This window comes from Martes martes (assembly GCF_963455335.1).
Source record: "Martes martes genome assembly, chromosome: 8".
NCBI classification, from domain to species: domain Eukaryota; kingdom Metazoa; phylum Chordata; class Mammalia; order Carnivora; family Mustelidae; genus Martes; species Martes martes.
In genome coordinates, this window is record NC_137895.1 from 4,458,861 (window position 1) to 4,477,282 (window position 18,422).

At 59.0% G+C, this 18,422-nt stretch overlaps 1 protein-coding gene across 1 annotated transcript in view; it reads left to right on the forward strand.

Moving 5' to 3' along the window:
• Positions 1–833: 833 nt before the first annotated feature.
• The window catches only part of KIAA0930, a 32,661-nt gene continuing 15,072 nt past the window's right edge, over positions 834–18,422 (forward strand). Inside the window, exon 1 of the mRNA XM_080811968.1 lies at positions 834–985. Within this exon, the coding sequence (XP_080668094.1) occupies positions 922–985 (64 nt within the window). The 5' untranslated portion in view covers positions 834–921. The remainder of the gene's footprint in view (positions 986–18,422) is intronic.

The following is an 18,422-nucleotide window of genomic DNA, read 5'->3' on the forward strand; positions in this document are numbered from 1 at the left end:
AGGAGCGCAGAGGGGGCGGGCAAACCGCAGCACCGTGTTGGGGGGGGAGCGGGTCTCGGGGACGGCCGGGTGGGTAGCGCCTGGAGGAGGCGGGCGCAGGGGCCAAGGCCAGGGAAGATCAGGAGGCACCGCGTGGGAGGTCGAGGCTGGCTCCCCGCCGCCGTCGGAGGAAGAGCAAGGCCGGTGTCGAGGGGGGCGGGGCCGGAGCGTCCAGGTTTGGTGGGGGTGGGGAAGAGACCCCGCCCGCCCGGCTCCGGGCCTCCGAGGCCGGGCCCGGGGCGGGGCCTCGTCGCTCTGGAGCGGGCAGGAGGCGGGGCGATTAGCGTCGGAGGGCGGGGCCCGAGCCGGGGGCGCGGCGGGGCGGTCCAGGGGTGAGTCGGGACGCGGCCGGGCGGTGGCAAGGGCGGGGCGGGGCCCAGCAAAGCCGAAGGTGGGCGGGAGGGGCGGGGCCCGCGAGGCTGGGGAGGGGCCTGGAGGGCCGGGGCGGGGCGCGGGCGGGGCGCGGGCGGGGCGCGGGCGGGGCGGGGCGGGGTGGGCGGTGGCCTGGAGGCGCGCGGGCGGCCGCGGCGGCGCGGAGCTGCGCTCGTTTCCCTGGGCTCGGCAGCCGGGCGGCGGCGGCGGCGGCGGCTACAGCGACGGCGGCGGCGGCGACGCGCACAAAGGCGGATTGTGGCTTCACTGGTGCTCGCGGCGGGCGGCGCCGGGTCGGGGGCGGCGGGGCGCGCCGGGGGCCCCGGCGGGCGCGGCGCGGGCGATGAGCCGGGGCCCGGCATGGCCTCTGCGCGGCCGCCGGGCCGGGCCTGCGCCTCGGCGCCCGCGCCCGCGGGGCTCCGGGCCGGGCCGCCCGCCCTCCCCGCCGCTGCCGCCGCCTCCCCCGAGCCTGCGGGCGGCGCCGAGGCCGAGGAGCGCTCGCTGCAGCGCATGCTGCGCGCCATAGCCGAGGAGCGCGGCCGCCTCAGCCTGCGCCGTGAGGTCTGCGGCCTCGGTGAGTGAGTGGGGCGGGCCGGGGCGGCCGGCGCCGGGGCAGTGCGCGCCTCCGCGGGTCTCCGTCTCTGTGCGCGTCTCGGTCTCCATGTCTCGGTCTCTGCGTGCGTCTCCGTCTCTCTGTGTTTCCGTCTCTGCGTGCGTCTCCGTGTCCGTCTCTGTGTGCTTCCGTCTCTGCGTGTGTCTCTGTGCGTGTGTGTGTCTCTGTCTGTTTCTCTCCCTGCGTGTCCTGGCCTCCTCCGTGCGCCCCCGGCTCCCCACGTATAGGTTTTTCCTGCGTCCCTGTGTGTTGGTCTCTGATTTCGGTCCCAAGAGCGACTCCGCACTCTCGTGTTCCTGGGTCTCTTCCCCTTTCCCGGGTCTCTCGGTGTCTCCCTCTGTCTGTCCTTTCGAGTATGTCTGTTCACCCTTCTTCCTCGCCGTGGTTGTGGCAGGTCCCTCCCTTCCCTGGGAAGCCCTCCCCGGGGCTTCAGTTCCACTGCAGGGAGTGTGGGCGTGGGATCTGGGGAGACCAGGAGACCAGCATGGGGAGGGGGGGTGGCAGGGCCCAGTGGGGTCTAGGCACACCTCCCCGCAAGTGTGTCGTGGCCACCATCCCCAGCTTCCTGAAGCCTTTGTCTCCTGCACCTCTCCGCACTGCCTCGCCTGCTCCCCATCAGCTCCAAGTGGGAACCTGTTGGGCCTTGGCCCCCTGAAGCCACCCACTTAGCACGGAGAGCAGGACCTGCTGCCTCTCTGGGTGTGACCCTGCTCAGTTGAGGCCCTAGGTCATATGTCTGCTGTGGGGTGGGGTGGGGGTGCCTGGTATTGTTTGGAAGAACCTGGGACTGTTAGGTGTGGGTGGGGTCTCCCTGCCTGGCTGGGTGTGAGGTCATCGCTCGGGGTGGATCCTGCCCAGACTGAAGCTGAGAAGCCCCCTCCCCTGTAGGGTGGGCTTTTCATTTTCTCCGTGGAAAGACCCCTCCCTTCTTCATGTGGAAAGGATTTCACTCCACATTGTCAGCCACCCCCACCCCACCCCCACCCCCCCACCCCCCCACCCCCACCCCCCCACCCCCCCACCCCCACCCCCCCTCTGAGCTGGGGATTCCTGGGGAGGGATGGGGAGTGGGTGACAGCGTGGTGAAGCAGGGAATGGTCGGCTTTGGAGATTCTACCTGTCCCCTCGTCGTTCACCATCAGGGAGTCCCAGAGAGCCAACATAACCCCTCTGAGGTCACACAGCAGCGGGGTCACCGCTGCCCTAGGGTTCCAGGCCCCTCAGCAGGCCACGCCCTGGAAGGGAGAGAGAAGAGGAAATAACTTCCAGTCCTCCTTTTTTGTAGGAGGCGGGCTTCCCTTAGCACGAGACCTGTCCCCTCAGCCCAGCCTGCCCCAGGAACGACCTTTCCTGTGGGCCGGGATGGGAGTTGCGGGCGGGGCATTGGGGGTGCCTACCAAGTAAGGATGGACCAGGAAATGGGTTTCTCAGGTGTCTTTTCTGAAAAGGTGTCACGTCTTCATTTTGCGCAGATATTGAAGGATCCTTGTTTGTTCATTCAGCAAATGTTCACTGAGCACCTACTGTGTGCTGGGCCGTGCGCCAGGTGGCAGGCGCACCTGCCGCCTGGCCCAGGCTGTCTGCGATGGGAGGGGTCTGCGGAGCCATCTGCTGCCCCTCCGCCCTGCTTGCCTGGAGGCTCCACGCGGCCCCTCCCCCCTTCCGTGTCAGCACCCTCCCACCGTCCTCGACCACTGAGCACCTTGTCTCTCCCCTGTCAGGCCCTGTCCCAAGGAGCCCACAGGGCCATTCCTTAAGGACAGTAGTAATTAATTTTAGCACTTGGTGTTTACGGAGTTCTTACTATGTGCAAGGACGTTGTGTGTGCTCAGTTTGAGTCTGACTTTGCCAGATAGGAATAGCCTCTCCATGCCACAGAGAATCCAGAGGTTCAGAGAGGGGAGAGGCTTGTGCAGAGATGGTCAGCGAGGAAGCGGCACGGCGGGCATTGACCTTTGGCCAGTCTGACCCCAGAGCCAGCCCCCCCAGATGCCTCCAGCTAGGCCCCCCAGGGCCTGCTATGCTGCCTCTGGGGAGGAGAAATGCCTCAGGTCTCCTGTCCTGGCACCCAGGCCTCCCTCCCAAGCAGGGTCTCCTGTCTTGCCCCCATCCTCCCATCCCACCCGTCCCGTATTCCCCTGAACTCAGTCTGCAGTGCTCTGATGCCCTATGTTTTAGGCCTGCTGTTTTCTCTTCCTGGGCAGCCACCCCTTCTCACCTGCCCCACACACGCCTACAGGTGTCCCTTTAAGCGTCCACTCCAGCGCTGCCGCTTTCTGGGAACCCTTTCTCCTGTCATGTCCTGTCCCGCCGCCTGGGCTCTGCATACCGGGTGCGTGTCTGTGGGTTGATCAGGCCTGTTGTGGCTTTGTGAGAGTCTGTGTGACTGTTTCCCCAGCAAGTGAGCCCCTCGAGGGCATGGCCCAGTAGAGCAGGTGCCCAGGAAACATTTAGCAGGCAAATGAGAGACTCTCTGGGCTTGTAAATTAAGGATGAGCGTGTGTATAGAACGTGGGATCTTGGCCTCTTAGTAGGGCTCACTTTGACCATCTTTCATTTATCAGATGAGAGAGGGGAGGCTCAGAGAGGGCCAAGCCTAACAGTGACCTATTGCCAAAGTAGAGTTAGGACCCGGTGGTTGGCCTGTGCACCCAGACGGGAACCCAGGACTTGGACACGGCCCGCGGACCACTTCCCCCTTTCTTCCCTTTACAGCTGTGACAACCTGTTAGATGTAGGAATTTAAACCGCCCAGACCATCGTTGCTGTGTCATTAAAGCTGCGGTCATTCAGAAGCATGCCATGTTCCCTGAGGTTGTTTCAAAGGTGTCAGGGAGCCTCTGGTGGTGACGCTCGACCCCAGACACACTGTTGTCACTTCTGAGTCACAGCCTCTAAGATGGGAGAGTGCGACTGGAGCCCCCACACAGGGATTGTCACTCGGCTGTCATGATGAAAGGCACCTTGTGGATGCAAACGTGATGGTTGCATCTTTCCTTCAGCAGCATCTGTGTTGGAAGCATCTCGTGAGTGCCGGGTCGGGGGATCGGGCCTGACCCTGCCTTGTGGGAGGCCACAGCTGAGTAGGGGAGAGAAGCCAGGTGCACGGTGACAGCCGAAGCAAAGACTCTGCTGGCAGCAGCTGCTCCGAGCAGGACTGGGGGTGGTTTATATACAGGAAACGGCTTGGGATTCCAGGGAGCAGATGAACCAAGCTGGCTGGCTGCGCGAGCTTCTGTGGGGCTGCGGGTTCTCTGAGCTGGGAAGAGTCAGGAGGTCCAATGCCCAGATGTTGGGTGATGCAGACATCTGGACCAAAAGTGGATATAGCCTGATCCTTCCTCTGGGGCTTGGGCTCTCTCCTGGGCCTGGGACATCAGCTCCAGCACGCTGGGCAGGAAGGCTCCCTTTCAGCAGGGGCGGTGCGCCCGCCACTGACGTTTGGCAAGGCCCCGTGGACTTGACCTGGCCCCGGGACCTGGTGTCCACCAAGGACAGGCAGGTGCTGGGAGGGTGGGGCCCCCTCATGCTGCTTGTCTTCAGGGCCTGCCTAGGCCGTGCACTTTGTAGAGCTGCTGTTTGCCTGGCCTCTGGCCCCCTTCTAGGTGGCTGAGGGCATTCTCTCTCCGTGGGGCCAAAGGAGAGTTTCATGTTCAAGGTTTCCTTTTATTCTTGAAACAGTCCTATAAGGTAGGTGTTGTTGTACCCTTCTCTTTGTGCTGATGAGCAAAGGCAGGTTTAGAGGTGTAGTAACGTGTCCCTAGTCACGTGGCCGGGAAGGAGCCGAATCTGTCTAAACCTAAGCTCTTAGCAGAGGGGGACCCCAGCCTACACATGCCCTCAGGGTGCTGGCAGCCCAGTCATCACAGGTGTGCACTGCTCCCAGGCACAGGTGGGTTGAGGAAGGGCCCAAGTCGAAGGATGAGAGGTTCCCTCCGGAGGCACGGAGGAGGGAGTCCCCACGGCTGATGGGGGATGGTGCGAGGTGTGGCCTTTGAGAGGGGCTGCAGCGGGGCAGGGCTTGCCTGGGCTGAGGAGGAGAGGCCAGAAGCTGTGTGAGGGCTGGGGCTGCAGCAGCGGCTGAGCCCTTGGCCGGGCCTCGGTGAGTGTGGTGGCTGTTGACTTGTGGGGTGGCCTGCCTGGGACCCGGCACGCTCACTGTGCGCCAGGCGCCCACCCGGCAACCCTGCCAGTCTGTTAGTTCCCCATTTTGCAGATGAGAAAAGCCGCTTCAGAGAGCAAACTGACTCACCCAAGGTCATGTCGCTGGGAGGTGGCAGGACTGTGGTCTGTGTGAGACCTGTCAGAGGCCAAGAGCTGTCTTGCAGGGAGTTCACGGGATGAGCCAGAAGGCACTAAGGGGGACATTGCCTTCCGGTGAGCCTCTGCCCCAGCTAAACACCCACGTACATCAGACACCTGGGGCCAGTCTGAGAATCGGGAAGAGGACCGTACAGTCTTGGCCCAGCCCGTCCCCCTTCTGCCAGGGTCAGTGCGGCTGGACTTCGGTGGGGGGCGGGAGATTTTGGTGGGAGATGTAACTGGAAGGGAAGACTGGGGGCCTGTGACCCTGCAAAGAGGAGATGGCAGAGTCTGTAGGGTTGTGGGAATTGTATGAGAAGTGGAGCGGCTGAGACTTGGCGCAGGGTCAGACCCTATCCTCGCCATTGCCCTTGTCATTAGGAGGGACATGAAGCACCTGGCCCCGTGCCCCGGCGTGAACTTGGGGCTGAATGTGTGCTCTGGGGGGCAGCCTGCTGTGCACTCCCTGCAGACAGTTTCCCGGGGCTCCCTGGGGTCCCGGCCCTCCAGCCCAGCCAAGGCAGGCCAGGCTGGTCCTGGGCCCGTGCTCTGGGGAGGAAGTGTGACCGTTTGGAGTGGTGGCAGTGCCTCTTTCGGTTCCTGGGCCTATTTTTAAGGCCTGTGGGTTCCGGCCTCGGGCCGTGTGTGGGGCTGGAGGAGCCTGGAGGCTGTGGGGCGGTTCTCTCCCCAGGCAGAGACTCTGGGAGCTCCGAGGACGTTGGACATCCCACTTGAAAGAGCCCCAGGGTCCCGGCTGCAGGGGTGTCTCTGCCAGACCAGAGTGGGCTGAATTGTCCGGCGCCCCGGGCCTGCAGGTGAGGGCCACTCTGCCCCTGCTGTGTCCCCTCCTCGCAGCGGCTGCTGGCCTTCCCGATGTCTCCTTCACCGGCCGGGCGGGCTCTGGGAGAGCGGCGGAGCGGGAGGGCGTGGAGGGGGAGCCCCACGCTGGATGCTCGTGAGAAAACAGCCTCGGAATCCCCAAACACATGTTTTCCCAGTGAAAAAAAAAAGTTCCATGCACATTATAGAAACTGGAAAATTTAAGAAAATGGGAAAAAAATTACTCACAGTTGCAATCACCCAGAGACAACTATTAACTTTGCAAAGGCTTGCTTTCCGATATTTTTAAAGCCTTTTTATAAAGAATTCTTCGTTGTTCTCTATGTAGTTTCTTAGTCATGCTTTCTGACTTAAAATTTCTTAAACATTTTCCATGTTGTCCAGACTTGAAGTGGAAGTCCACCAGCCTAACCCTGTGGCGTCACAGACAGCGGGGCGAGGCTCAGAGGGGACCCTGACACTGGTGGGTCCCAAGGGCTGGAATGAATGCCTGATTTGACCCTCCCCCCACGCCCCAGCCCCTGCAGGGGGCACAGCTGGAGGCCAGTCGGGGGGGTGGGGGGGGGGCAAAGCTGGGGTGTGTCCTCGAGCACATCCCTCCCAGGTCCCATTGGCCACAGCTGGGGGCTGGGTTGTTGCTGCTGGTCCTGCAAATAGGGGGTCCGAGACATCGACCAGGGTTAGGGGCTAAAGTCAGGGAAAACCCAGCTTGGGGTGGAGCCTTTGCACAACCCAGGGCAGCAGAAGCCGCGGCTAAGTTTGAGGGGGACCCCCTCCTCCTAAAAAGGGAATCCTGGGACACGTGGGTGCCTCCATCTGTTAAGCGTCTGCCTTCAGCTCAGGTCGTGATCCCGGGGTCCTGGGATCGAGCCCCGCATCGGGCTCCCTGCTCAGTGGGGAGCCTGCTTCTCCCTCTGCCTGCCGCTCCCCCTGCTTGTGCTCTCTCTCTGTGTCGCTCTGACAAATAAATAAATAAATCTTCAAAATAAATAAATAAAAGGAAATCCTGTGTCTGACGTGACATGGCACAAGCGCCCAGCTAGCTTGAGTGTCTGTTCCTGACCAGTGACTAGCTGAAGGATGTCTGTTGACAGAAGTAGAAAAGGGGGCTTTGGTTTTAATTTATTCCCTTGTAGGTGGAGTTGTGGTTACTGTTGATTTTTTTTTTTTTTTTTTTAAGATTTATGTATCTGAGAGAGAGGGAATAAGGGGGCGGGGGAGGAGCCGAGGAAGAAGGGGAAGCAGACAAGGCCGCAGGGAGCGGGTGTGGTGGGGGCGGTGGGGGGCGTCGGCGGGCGGGTACCCGTGCGGTGAAGAGGTGATCGTTTCTTGGGGGGTGTCCCTTGAGTGGGCATTCCTCACAGAGGGCCTCCCTGGCAGAGACAGAGTGGGGAAGACGGGAGAGAACGTTCCAAGTTTAATTTTCCCCCAGTGCTGTGCCGCCTCGGGGGGGTCACTGCCGCTCTCTGGGCCTCTGCTCTCCCGGGGGGTAGGATGCCCACACGATGGCTGTTCTGCCTCCCCCGGGGGCAGAGGCCGGTCTCCAGACCTAGAGCATCAGAGAGTATCACGGAGGCTGCTGGGGACAGGTGACAGGGCCCGGGGCCAAATCCAGGGGGCCTGTGAGGGTGACCTTGAGCTAGGCTCTTCCCTCTGGCCCTCACTGTCCTCTGACATAAAGGGGGGGAAGGCAGACTGACCCGCAGCGCCGTTCTCAGCCCGAGGTGTGGCGCGTGAGTCCCAGCCACCTGTGACACGCAGGGCCGGTGACACCACGCCTCAGGGAGGTCCCTGCCACTCGGGCGCTTTGGCTCCGGCTGACGGAAGTGAAACGGGGAAGAGGCAGAACAGGAAGAAGCCGAATCCCGGCCCGCACAAGGGGGAGCGAGGACCCCGGCATCCCACAACCCCACGCCGTGGCCTCACCTTCAGGCTGCGGCCTGCACAGCCTCCGAGCCCCCCACCTGGGGGACCGAGCCTCCTGGGGTGACTTGGGATTTCTCCTGACCCGGGGCGGAGGGGAGTGACCCCCCCCACGGTGGGACTCCCGAGCCGTGGCTGCTTTCCGGGCCGCAGGGCGCGGGGATGCGGTCCTCTCGGGCCGGCAGCCTCCCCGGGGCTCCGGAAGAGGGCGGGAGCCAGAGCAGCCACCGCAGGCGGGGGTGCGCCCGGCACTGTGCCCTTCCCGTGGCGGCCCTGAGCGGAGGCTGCGTTCGCCCCGTTGGCAGATGGAACTGGCGAGGCCCGGAGCTGCCGGGGCCACGGTGTTCACGGGCCCAGAGCAGTCGGTGTGGGTTTGGGGCCCAGTCCTCCGGGACGCGAGGCTGTGGCCTGTGCAGTGTCACCCTCAGACGCGTCCGTCTCCCCGAGGAGAGGCATTTGGCACCTCCTCCCTCCCCGAGTGGCCTCACCCTGGTGTGGCCCGGAGCAGGAGCCCCGCCGCCCACCGCCCGTCTCCACCGTGAAGCGGGGAGGGGAGAGGGGGACGGGAGGCGGAGACGTACGTGGGAGTGGGCCCTTCTGAGGGGGAAGCTGCGTAGCAGAGGGCTGGGACCCCTGTCTCGGGGGAAAGGGCGCAGGCCCCGGGAGGAGGAACGCTGTGCAGGGGCCTGGCCAGTGACCAAGTGATCTCAAGCCCAGGTGGCGGGGCGGGGGTGGGGCGAGCCGGGAGGTCACAGGTCACAGGTCACAGCTCCTGTCCGGGATGGGGCGCCTTGCCTGGGTGTCTGTGGGAGCCTCGGAGGTTCCTCGGAGGACCTGCAGCCTGTCTTACAGGCCCCGTGTGTCATGAGTCAGAGCAGGGCAGTGAGTCAGGAGTTGGAATAAGGCCGCAGCCCCCAGGAGGAGGGCCGCGGACGGGGGAGCATCTCTTTGGGCCCCAAACTGCTGGGCAGGATGGAACCTAGAAAGGTTTAGGGGAGGGCGTTTAGTGGGAGGGATGGGGGAGCCCAGAGGATTGCTTCTGGAAACAGTGGGTAGGCGGTGGACCAGTTTGGGGGACGCCCCACCCCAAGAGAGGACCTTGAGGTCAGGGTCAAGGTCTATTTCCCACTGTGCTGGGGGCCTCCCACAGAGCAGCTCTGGGAGCCGGTGCCGGTCCACCCTGGCCTGGATCCCAGCCGCAGCTGCCATTGTGGTCCTTCTGGGTGACCTGAGTCAGGCTCTTGCTCTCCTCCCCCAGGAAGTCAGCTATTAGGGTGATCCTGGCCGTGACCTGAGGGCTGGAAATGCAACAGAGGGAGGAGGAAAGCCCTTGTCGGTGGAGGCTTTGGGTGAGTTTCAGAGCTGCTGGCTGTGCTGTGAGCTGGCGGGGGTTGTCACCCTCCCAGTTACGTGTTCAGCCCTCGCCCACCTGCTGTTGGGGGCCCTGCCCTGTGCGGGTGCTGGTCCCGCTGCCAGCAGTGGGGACTGGCTTGGCGGGGTGGGGTGGGGCGCTCAGGAGTTGGGAAGCCACGCGGAGGCTGTGGCTGGGAAGACAGCCCCGGACCGGAGATTTGCAGGGTGACATCAGACAGGTGACTCAAGCTGGGAGCCTCCATTTCCTCATCAGCTGAATGAAGATGGAGACTTCACCCCGCAGGGTGTCGGGGAGGGTGGAAAGAGGCGAGGTAGCATGAGGTGGGAGGCATCAGGGGCTTGGGCTGGGGGAGGTGACAGCTGAGGTGACACACTGGGGAGACGGCTCGGTCAGGGCGGAGACCTGTCAGCGAGGGGAGTGGCGGGCCGTGGCGGGCTGTGGATACACCGGCGTTTGGTCCGGGAAGAAGGGCGGGGGGACCACGCTGCAGACTGGGGGGCTGTCTGGACAGCCCGGCTCACCTGGAGAAGGAGCCCGGACTTCAAGAAGACAGGGAAGCAGACAGGGGTGTTGGGCTTCTCCTGACCCGGCCCCCTTGCCGCCCTGAGAGCCCTGCTCCCCTGAGGCCGGAGCAGAGCCCTGGCCGGGCCGTGGGGACCCCTCTGATCCGCACTTCTCCGTCTGAGTGCCTCGGCCCCGCAGCAAGGGTGCCCCGGCAGCGGCTTTGTCTCTTGCGCCCCGAGGGAGGGCTCGAGCCGGCGAGGAGCACTGAGAGGCACGAGTGGGTGAAAGGCCTATTGAGGGGACCACAGAGGCCCTTTTCATCATCGGGCCGCTGCAGGGGTGCGGGGGAGCGTCCGGGGGCTGAGGGCTGCCTTGGACTCGCCCCAGAGAGGCCACTTGACCCCCCCCCCCCGCCGCCTTTGAGAGGGGCCAGGCAGAGCAGAGGCTGCTGCCGAACCAGGCGTGCCCTTGGGGGGCACCTCCTCACAGCAGAGACACCCCAACTCCACCGCTCCCTGCCAGACCCCTAGCCCGGCCACACCAGGTGGCCCTGCCCCGGGCTCCGCCCACTTCGGTGTGACCTCTCAGACGGGGAGCCTCCCTAGTGCTTCTGACTCGTGTAGACTCGGGACGCGGCGGGCCGCACACACCTGTGTGATACATCAGGCCTCCCCCGAAGCTCCGGGGGGCCAGGGCCGCCCCCCACCCAGCTCCCGGCACCCGGCCTCAGAGGGTGGCCCTCGGTCGGTGTTGGCTCCAGATCAGGTGTGGATGGGGGTGGGGAGGGGTGCAGTGCCCGTGACCTCGGACGGTCCGTGACCTCACTGGTGAATAAAACCCACTTCCGAGTGTGGACTCAGGGAACGTAAGCCTTGAGCACAGCGTCCGGCACAGCCCGCAGTGGCATTTAAGTTCACGGGAGTCTCTGTAGTGCGTGGACAACAGGAGGGGCAACTCCAGCGCTCTGGGCCCTGACCCCGCGGCCTGACTCCCTCCGTCTCACGGTTTCTTTCACTGGGGCGTTTCTGTGCACTTTGGTGGCCTGCTTTTTTGTTTCTGTTTTTTAAACTTTCTAGCCTATGCATTTTTCCAAGTAACTGCACTATTATTAAAATAATTTGGGGGGAGAACAATATATTTTTGAGACTTTCTGAGTAGGTAAATCAAATCCAAAGGGTCTGAGGAGGTTCGCGGTGACAGTCTCCTTTGTGGCCTCTCGGGAGGCTGACACTGGTGGCAGAGCGGCGTGAGCAGTGCTTGTTAACCTGGGCGCCTGCCCAGGGCCCACCCTGCAGGAGGCCTCACATGTCCCCGCCTGCAAACTCCCAGCAGCTCAGGGAGGTGGATTCCCTTCTAACTACCCTTTTACAAGTGGGAAACAGGCCTCCAGGGGTTCGGGGCTCGCTGGCACCTGTTGGGACTGCCGGAGCCTGGAGAGAGCCCAGCCCCCACACTGCTTCCCATCTGCGCCCCCCCCCCCCCCCCCCGCCGCCCAGTCCTCACTCGGTCACGGCCAGCTCACGGCCAGCTGTTCGCCTCAGTAGTGAGATCCTCTTCTCGCGGTTCTGTGCTCCCTCGCCCCACTTCCTCTATCCCAGAGATCTTAGAGGACCGTTGCAGTATTTTGCAAACACCACTGTCATAATTACATAATTTGGAAAAAACCCGCGGGGGTGGACTTGCCGGCTGGAAGACGTGAGCAGGTGCGGGTCTTCGTGGCCTGCCATCTCGGTGGAGATTTTCATCAGCCAGACGTGGAGTCCTGTTTCTTGCCGTCCCCTTCCCCCTGGGAGTGTGGTCAGGTGTCCTGATTTTTACAAACCTGCCAGGTGAAAAGTAGAATTGGGTGGTTTTCAAAGAATATTCCTCTCACTGTATGAAGTTGAGCTGATTTTCATGTTCGGAAAGCTGTTTGTATCTCCTTTTGCTTTCCATTCTGTCTTATTTTATTTTTATTTATTTATTTGACAGAGATCACAAGTAGGTAGAGAGTCAGGCAGAGAGAGAGGGAGAGGGGAAGAAGCAGGCTCCCCGCCAGCAGAGAACCCGATGCAGGACTCTATCCCGGAACCCTGGGATCAAGACCCGAGCGGAAGGCAGAGGCTTTAACCCACTGAGCCACCCAGGCGCCCCTATTCTGTCTTATTTTATATGTGTTACATGAAGCTTATTATTTATTAGGGAAATTAGACACAAGATCAGAGTTCCAGTAGTTTTTCTGGTGCATTGTTTTCTTTTATGACGCGTGTGGGGCTTTTTCCCCATAGACATTTTTTTTATTTTTATGTTGTTCGATGAATCTTTTCCTTGAAAGCCTTGGTGTTCTACTTAGAAAGGCTTTTTCGTCTCTTGAGAGGATAAAAAAGTTCTCCCACCATTTTTTTTTCTTTCTATGATTTTACTTTTAACATTAAACATTTTGATCCCTTAGAATTTATGTTGGCACGAGCAGGGACCCAGGCTTATTCTTTTTCCCTCGCTAGCCCGTTGTCCCAAGGCCCGTGGCTGGAGGCTCATCGTCTTCATCCTGCGGGTTTGAAGGGCGACCTTGATGCACACGAAATCACAGCGCGTCTCCTGTTTCGGTACTTTCTGTGCTCGGCCACAGATCTGTGTGTTCATGCGCAGTACCGTCCTGGCTTCACCAGTCACGGAGTTCATGTCACTTACTTGTTCCGTTGGCCAAAATTTATTGCTTCCTCTGGGCCAGACGCTATTCTAGGACCTGAGTATGCAGCAGTGAACTGGATGACCAAAGCGCAAACACAGTCAGACCTTCACGGAGCGAACGTTCTCACGGGGCACCTCCGTGAAAACGCAGCCCAGTCCTAGGAGTGGAGGTGTTGGCAAACCATGGCCCCGGGCCAGCTCTGATGCCGCTGCCTGTTTTTGTAAATAAACGGGTTGGAACCTAGCCCTGCTCATTTCTTCACGCATTGCCCAGGGCAATGTCGTAGTTGAGACAGAACCTAAAATATTTTCTGTCTGGACCTTTGCAGGAAAAAGCATGTTGGCTCCCGTCCTAAGAAAAGGCTGAAAGCCAACAAAATAAACAGGTAAAGCGCAGACGACATTCTGTAGTGACAGGTGCGGGAAGTGGGATCGGGAACACGTGGGGTGGGGCTGGCGATTTTAAACCGGGTGGTTTGGGACGGCCTTTCGGAGAAGGTAGACACTTGAGTAAAGGGTGGGCGGGACGCAAGCGGGATTCTGAGCGGGGAAGCGACAGGAGCTGAGGGAGGCGTGAGGACCAGTTAGAAAGCTGCGCCAGTGAGGCGGGCGTGAGCTGGTGGCTGGGCTCTGGGTGGAAGGGTGGTTTGTGGGAGGTTGGGTGGTTGGCTTCCAGGTTTGTCTGAAGATAGAATCAATGAAATGGTACAGTTATGAAGTCACCGTTCTGCGGGGGGCGGGGAATGGTAGAAATTAACCAATGTGTACATTACCAAATCTGTCCAGGAAAATGATGGAGAAGTTTCTGTTGGAGTCAGCTTCTGGTTGGCTCTGTAGGGCCGAGGGCTGTTTTTCGGTTTGTATTTTTAGCGTCGGGTGAGACTCGGTGTTTTGTTTGCTAGGATCCTTTGGGTTACAGATCCCTGTTCTTCCCGCTGGCCGGTTTCTCCTGCAAGCCAGCCTTCTGCACGAGGCAGAGGCATCCCACAGTTCTAGGGGCTTTAGGTCTGCAACACCAAGGGGCGACAGGAGGCCCTAGCTCTCTGCTGTGGGTTTTTAACACTGATATGAACCCTGTCCCCACCTCGTTCTTTCCACATTGTCCTGGTTCTTCCCACTTATTCTGAAACACTCTCTTGGCATTTTCTATTGGCTCATGTTAAATTAACAAATTAGTGGAGTTTCTCCTTCAGTGATTTGAATATCCCTACCTAAGAACTCGCAAACCTTCAATCATTCAAGTCAGCTTTTTTTTTGTTTTTTAAAAATTCTGAATGAAATAATTCTTCCCATTATACTTTCTAACTGGAATGATGGTATATCTCAAAGCTGTTGGCTTCTGGATGTACTGGTGACTTTGTACGTATGACTTCTGTTGTTTTCAATTGAATTTTTTGCATCTTCCAGGTCAGGTACAATGTCATCTGTAAGAAATGTTAATTTTACCTTATCATCACAAATTCTGTTATTAACGTCTTCATTGTCTAACTGCAACGTGTCTAGTATCTTTAGAACAATGTTAACCATAGTGAATTGCGGTAATATTTAACTTGTTTCCTTTTCTCCTTGAGCTATAGATCATGTTTAAGGAAATACCCTCAATTCTCATTTTATGGAGAAATTTTTTTTTTTAATCAAGAAGGAGTATTGAATTTTACTGGAGTTTTCTCAGCATCATAGAGATGATCATATATTATTTTTCTTTTAATCTGTAAATATATAGTGAATATATGAATACATTTCATAATATTGGACCATATTTGTATTCCTAAATTAAATCTGGCTTGGAAATGAGATACATTTTTAGTGGATTGCTTGGTTCTTTTTAATATTGTATTTAAGATTTTTATGTTTCTTTCCATGTGTGAGATTAGCCTGTACTTCCCTTGTGTGTGTGTGTGTGTATGCATGCTGTATTTTTGGAATCAACATTATGCCTCCGTGTTTAAAAGAATGTGCAAATTTCTTAGGCTCTAAAAATGTGTGAGTAGCATTGGAGCTGTTGTTTCTTGAGGATCTGGTAGAATTGCCCTCTCAAAAACATCTCTTGGCGTGCTACTCCAACATAACCCTTTTTAGAAGTAGTTCTTGGACAGTTTTCTCTATTGTAATGCATGGTCCTCATTTTTAATGGCTGCAAACTGTCTGTTTGTTTTGTTTTAAAGTAGGCTCCCAGCATGGAGCCCCCCATGGGGCTCGTCAACAATGCTGAGCTCAAGACCCGAGCTGAGTTCCAGAGTAAGACGCCTAACCGACTGAGCCACCCAGGTGCCCTGGAAACTGCTCTAATGAGGGCGTTACTCTAGCTGGCTTAACCGTGTGGCTGAATGGTCTCGAAGAGTGCTGGGGTGGTTTCAAGGAATGCCTCCCCAAAATCTAATTCATGATTTTTCAAAGGTCTGGTTAATGGAAAATAATTAGCTTGAGGCAGGGGAGGCAGCTGGATCCTCGTGGCCCCTTGGAGCTGACGGATGCCAGTATTTCTGGGACAGTCCGTCCTCATTATTCATGGATTCCATTTTTGCAAATTCACGTGCTTGCTAAAATTTATTTGTAGCCCCCAACTCAGTACTTATGGCGCTTTCACAGTTAATTGCAGATATGCACAAAGCGGAAAACTCAGGGAGCTCAGTGTGTGCGCTCCCCCCTCCTCCCCCGAGGTCAAACGAGGTGACCCTCAGCCCCATTTCAGTCATGCTCTCCACAAGTGTCCGTTTGGGGACACTTTAGTGCCTGTATTTTGCATTTTGTGCTGTGTTGATGATTTTGCTGTTTAAAATGGTCCCTGAGCAGAATGCTAGAGTCTGCCCCAGGCATGAGAAGGCTGTGACTGGCCCTTATGGAAAAGATCACATGGTTTATTTGGGGTTTTTGTTGTTGCTGTTGTTTTTTTTTTAGATGACGTGTTTTAAATAACACGTGTTTATTCAGGCACGAGTTACAGTGCTGTTGGTCTTGTGTCCAGTGTTGACAAACCACCACTACATTAAATTACGTTTAGTCACAAAATGCTACATTAAGTCACAAAACAAACACACGTAAAGCAAGGTTATGTGCTGATCGATTGGCAGAAATGTTGTGTCCAGAGGCTTCGCGGGAACCGCTGCCCGAGTTCCCCCAGGAGCGCTGGTGCGATGCTGCTCGTCCGATGGCTACTCTAGAATGGAATGACCAAGAATCATGAGAAGGGGACCATTACGATGCTGCTGTAGGACCCCAGGCCAGCAGGGAAGCCGGGCCCTCAGGTGTGGAGGGTACTTGGTGTGGCCCAGGTGAGCGGCTCAGCATCAGGGGCTGCCCCTGTGCCACAGGTCTGTCCACTGGATCGGGATCCTGAAAACCTCCTGCCGTGGCGGCCAGATGGTGGGGAGACAGGGATGGAGGGAGTTGGGGCAGTTAGGGAGCTCTCTGCTGGACTGGCACCTGCCTGGAAAGGCCACATCGTGGACAGAGACAAGCAGAGTGGTGGTACAGGGTGTCCCCACGAACCCACACGTGGATGGGACTTGACAGAGGGTGTTCCTGTCGGCCTCTCACCTGGTCCTCACCGTGGATTCTGGGAGGGTGGGAGGTTAGACCCATCTCACGGATGGGGTCACTGAGATCCAGAGAGGGCGCATGGAGTGGCTGCCCGGCTAGTGCGGGGGTGACTTGGGACCTGACCTCAGGTGTGTGTGACTGCAGATCTGATCGCTGCTCTGTGCAGCTCGGAGCCTGAATTCTCACCCAGTCTGCCTCTGGCTTTGGACTGGGAGCGTCTCTCTGAAGACAGGAGTCCCCACTCCGTCCCCCTCCCTCCCTCTTTCATCAGCCTGTGGACACTGATCAGAGGTTGTACGTTCATGGGAAGAGGAGGTATCCTCGGACTCAGCAATACTGAGGGTCAGAGCAGGAGGAAGGGGAAGCTATTCCCCGTCGGGTTCGTAGCCCCGGTCACTCTGGTGTGTGCTGCCGGTGTTCCCTGTGGCCCGGGCAGCTGGGGCCCGCGTGTCGCCCTGTGTCTGCGCGTGTCTGCGGTTCAGGCTCTGCTCTGCCCCGAGCCTCGGACGACACACCGGCCACAGGTGCACCTGTGCTCTTCTCCGAGAGGGACGGAGATCTGGCTCAGCAGATGGGGCGTAACCCCCTAGAGCGAGGGTCAGCACAGCGTGCTGTTGTCTTTTCCCCTGTTGGGCTGTTACCTTGCTGGCCCTCATGCACAGTCGTAGGGAAGAGGCATGTGCACACGGCTGTTATTTTGCGTTTTTACTCCCTGCATAAAGCAGGTTCGGAGGAGTAGGAGAACGTCCGTCTGCTTTTCCCAGAGGCGAGGGGCTGTTTGTTCTTCAGCAGCGCATGAGCGTCCCCGGGCAGCACCCTTGCTGGCTTTGCCTCTTACGACTTCTCATCAGCGTTACCAGAGCGTGATCCACGTGAGACAGTGCATCCACGTGGCCACTCGGATGAGGTTTGCTGGCTGTAGTACCCGTGAAGCCACCAGCGTGAGAAACAGAACGCGTGGGGACAACCACTGCTCTGCTTTTTTAAAAAAAGTTTTATGTATTTATTTGAGAGAGAGAATGAGAGAGGGAGAGAGAGCACATGAGCAGAGGGAGAAGCAGGCTCCCCGCTGAGCAGAGAGCCCGACGCGGGGCTCGATCCCAGGACCCTGAGATCATGACCTGAGCCGAAGGCAGAGGCTTAACCCACTGAGCCACCCAGGCGCCCCCTAATGAATTTCTGATTACTCATGAGATTAGTGTTTTCCCACATTTTTGTTAACCGGTTACATTTCCTTTTTGGTATGTTCCCCGTTTTTAGGGTCTGTGGGCATTTCGCTTCATCCCTCGCTGTGGCCGGAGGTCCTCTGTGTCCCAGACACTGGTCACTGAACCGCGGCTTGCCTCCCCCGGGCTTCACGCTCCCTTTGATTTCAGTGATGCTTCTCTTGGACAGGAGGGCAGTTTGGAATGTTCGGGAAGGCAGCTCTTGACCGCTGTGACTTCTCTTCCTGCTTCCGACTTCGAGCGTCTCGGGCGTGGATGTGGTCTGTGGGCCTGTTCCCCGAGGTGATGCCCACAGCCCCCTCCTGGCACTTGTCCTGGCGGCTCTTTGCCTCGAACGCCTCTCCCGCCTCACGATGGGCCTTCTTGGCCTCGTGTTAGAGGAAGCTGTGCAGGAGTTGGAGTGTCTTCGCGCTGGGCTGGTCAGGCCGGTGCTGAAATCGTGACGCTCACGAATCTGTCCCCCAGTGGACGGCGAGTCTTCAAGCCCCTGGTTGCCTTCGGAGCTCCCTGGCACGGGGTCCCCTAACTTGCAGGTACCCTGGCAGCGGGGTGACGGTCGGCCCAGGCTGGACACCCTCTCCTCTCCTCTCCCGTTGCACCTTCTCAGTGCCCGCGGCAGGCCCCCCTGCCCCATGCGGCTCCCCACGGTGTGACCGTGGAGTTGTGGCCCCGGGCCCCGGAGAGCCCGGCGAGGGGGACTTCCGAGGCTTCTCCGGGACATCTTTGTTGAGTCAGGGCCTGTGGGCGATGGAAGGAGGCCTGGGCTCCCGGGAGACGGTTCTAGCTGGGCACCTCCGACTGGGCAGCTGGGCTAAGCCGTTTATGTAGCATTTAGGGAGCGCCTGCTGCATGCCTGGCACTTTGCTGGGCTCTGAGATCTGGTGGTGGCCAAGACAGAGTCCCGACTCCTGGGACGCTCTCCCGCTGGGGGGGACAGACAGCAGACGTGGAAACACCTGAGGGATAAGGTTGCGGCAGCCGTGAAACCAGGTGATGTGACAAGGAGAACCCAGGGGGC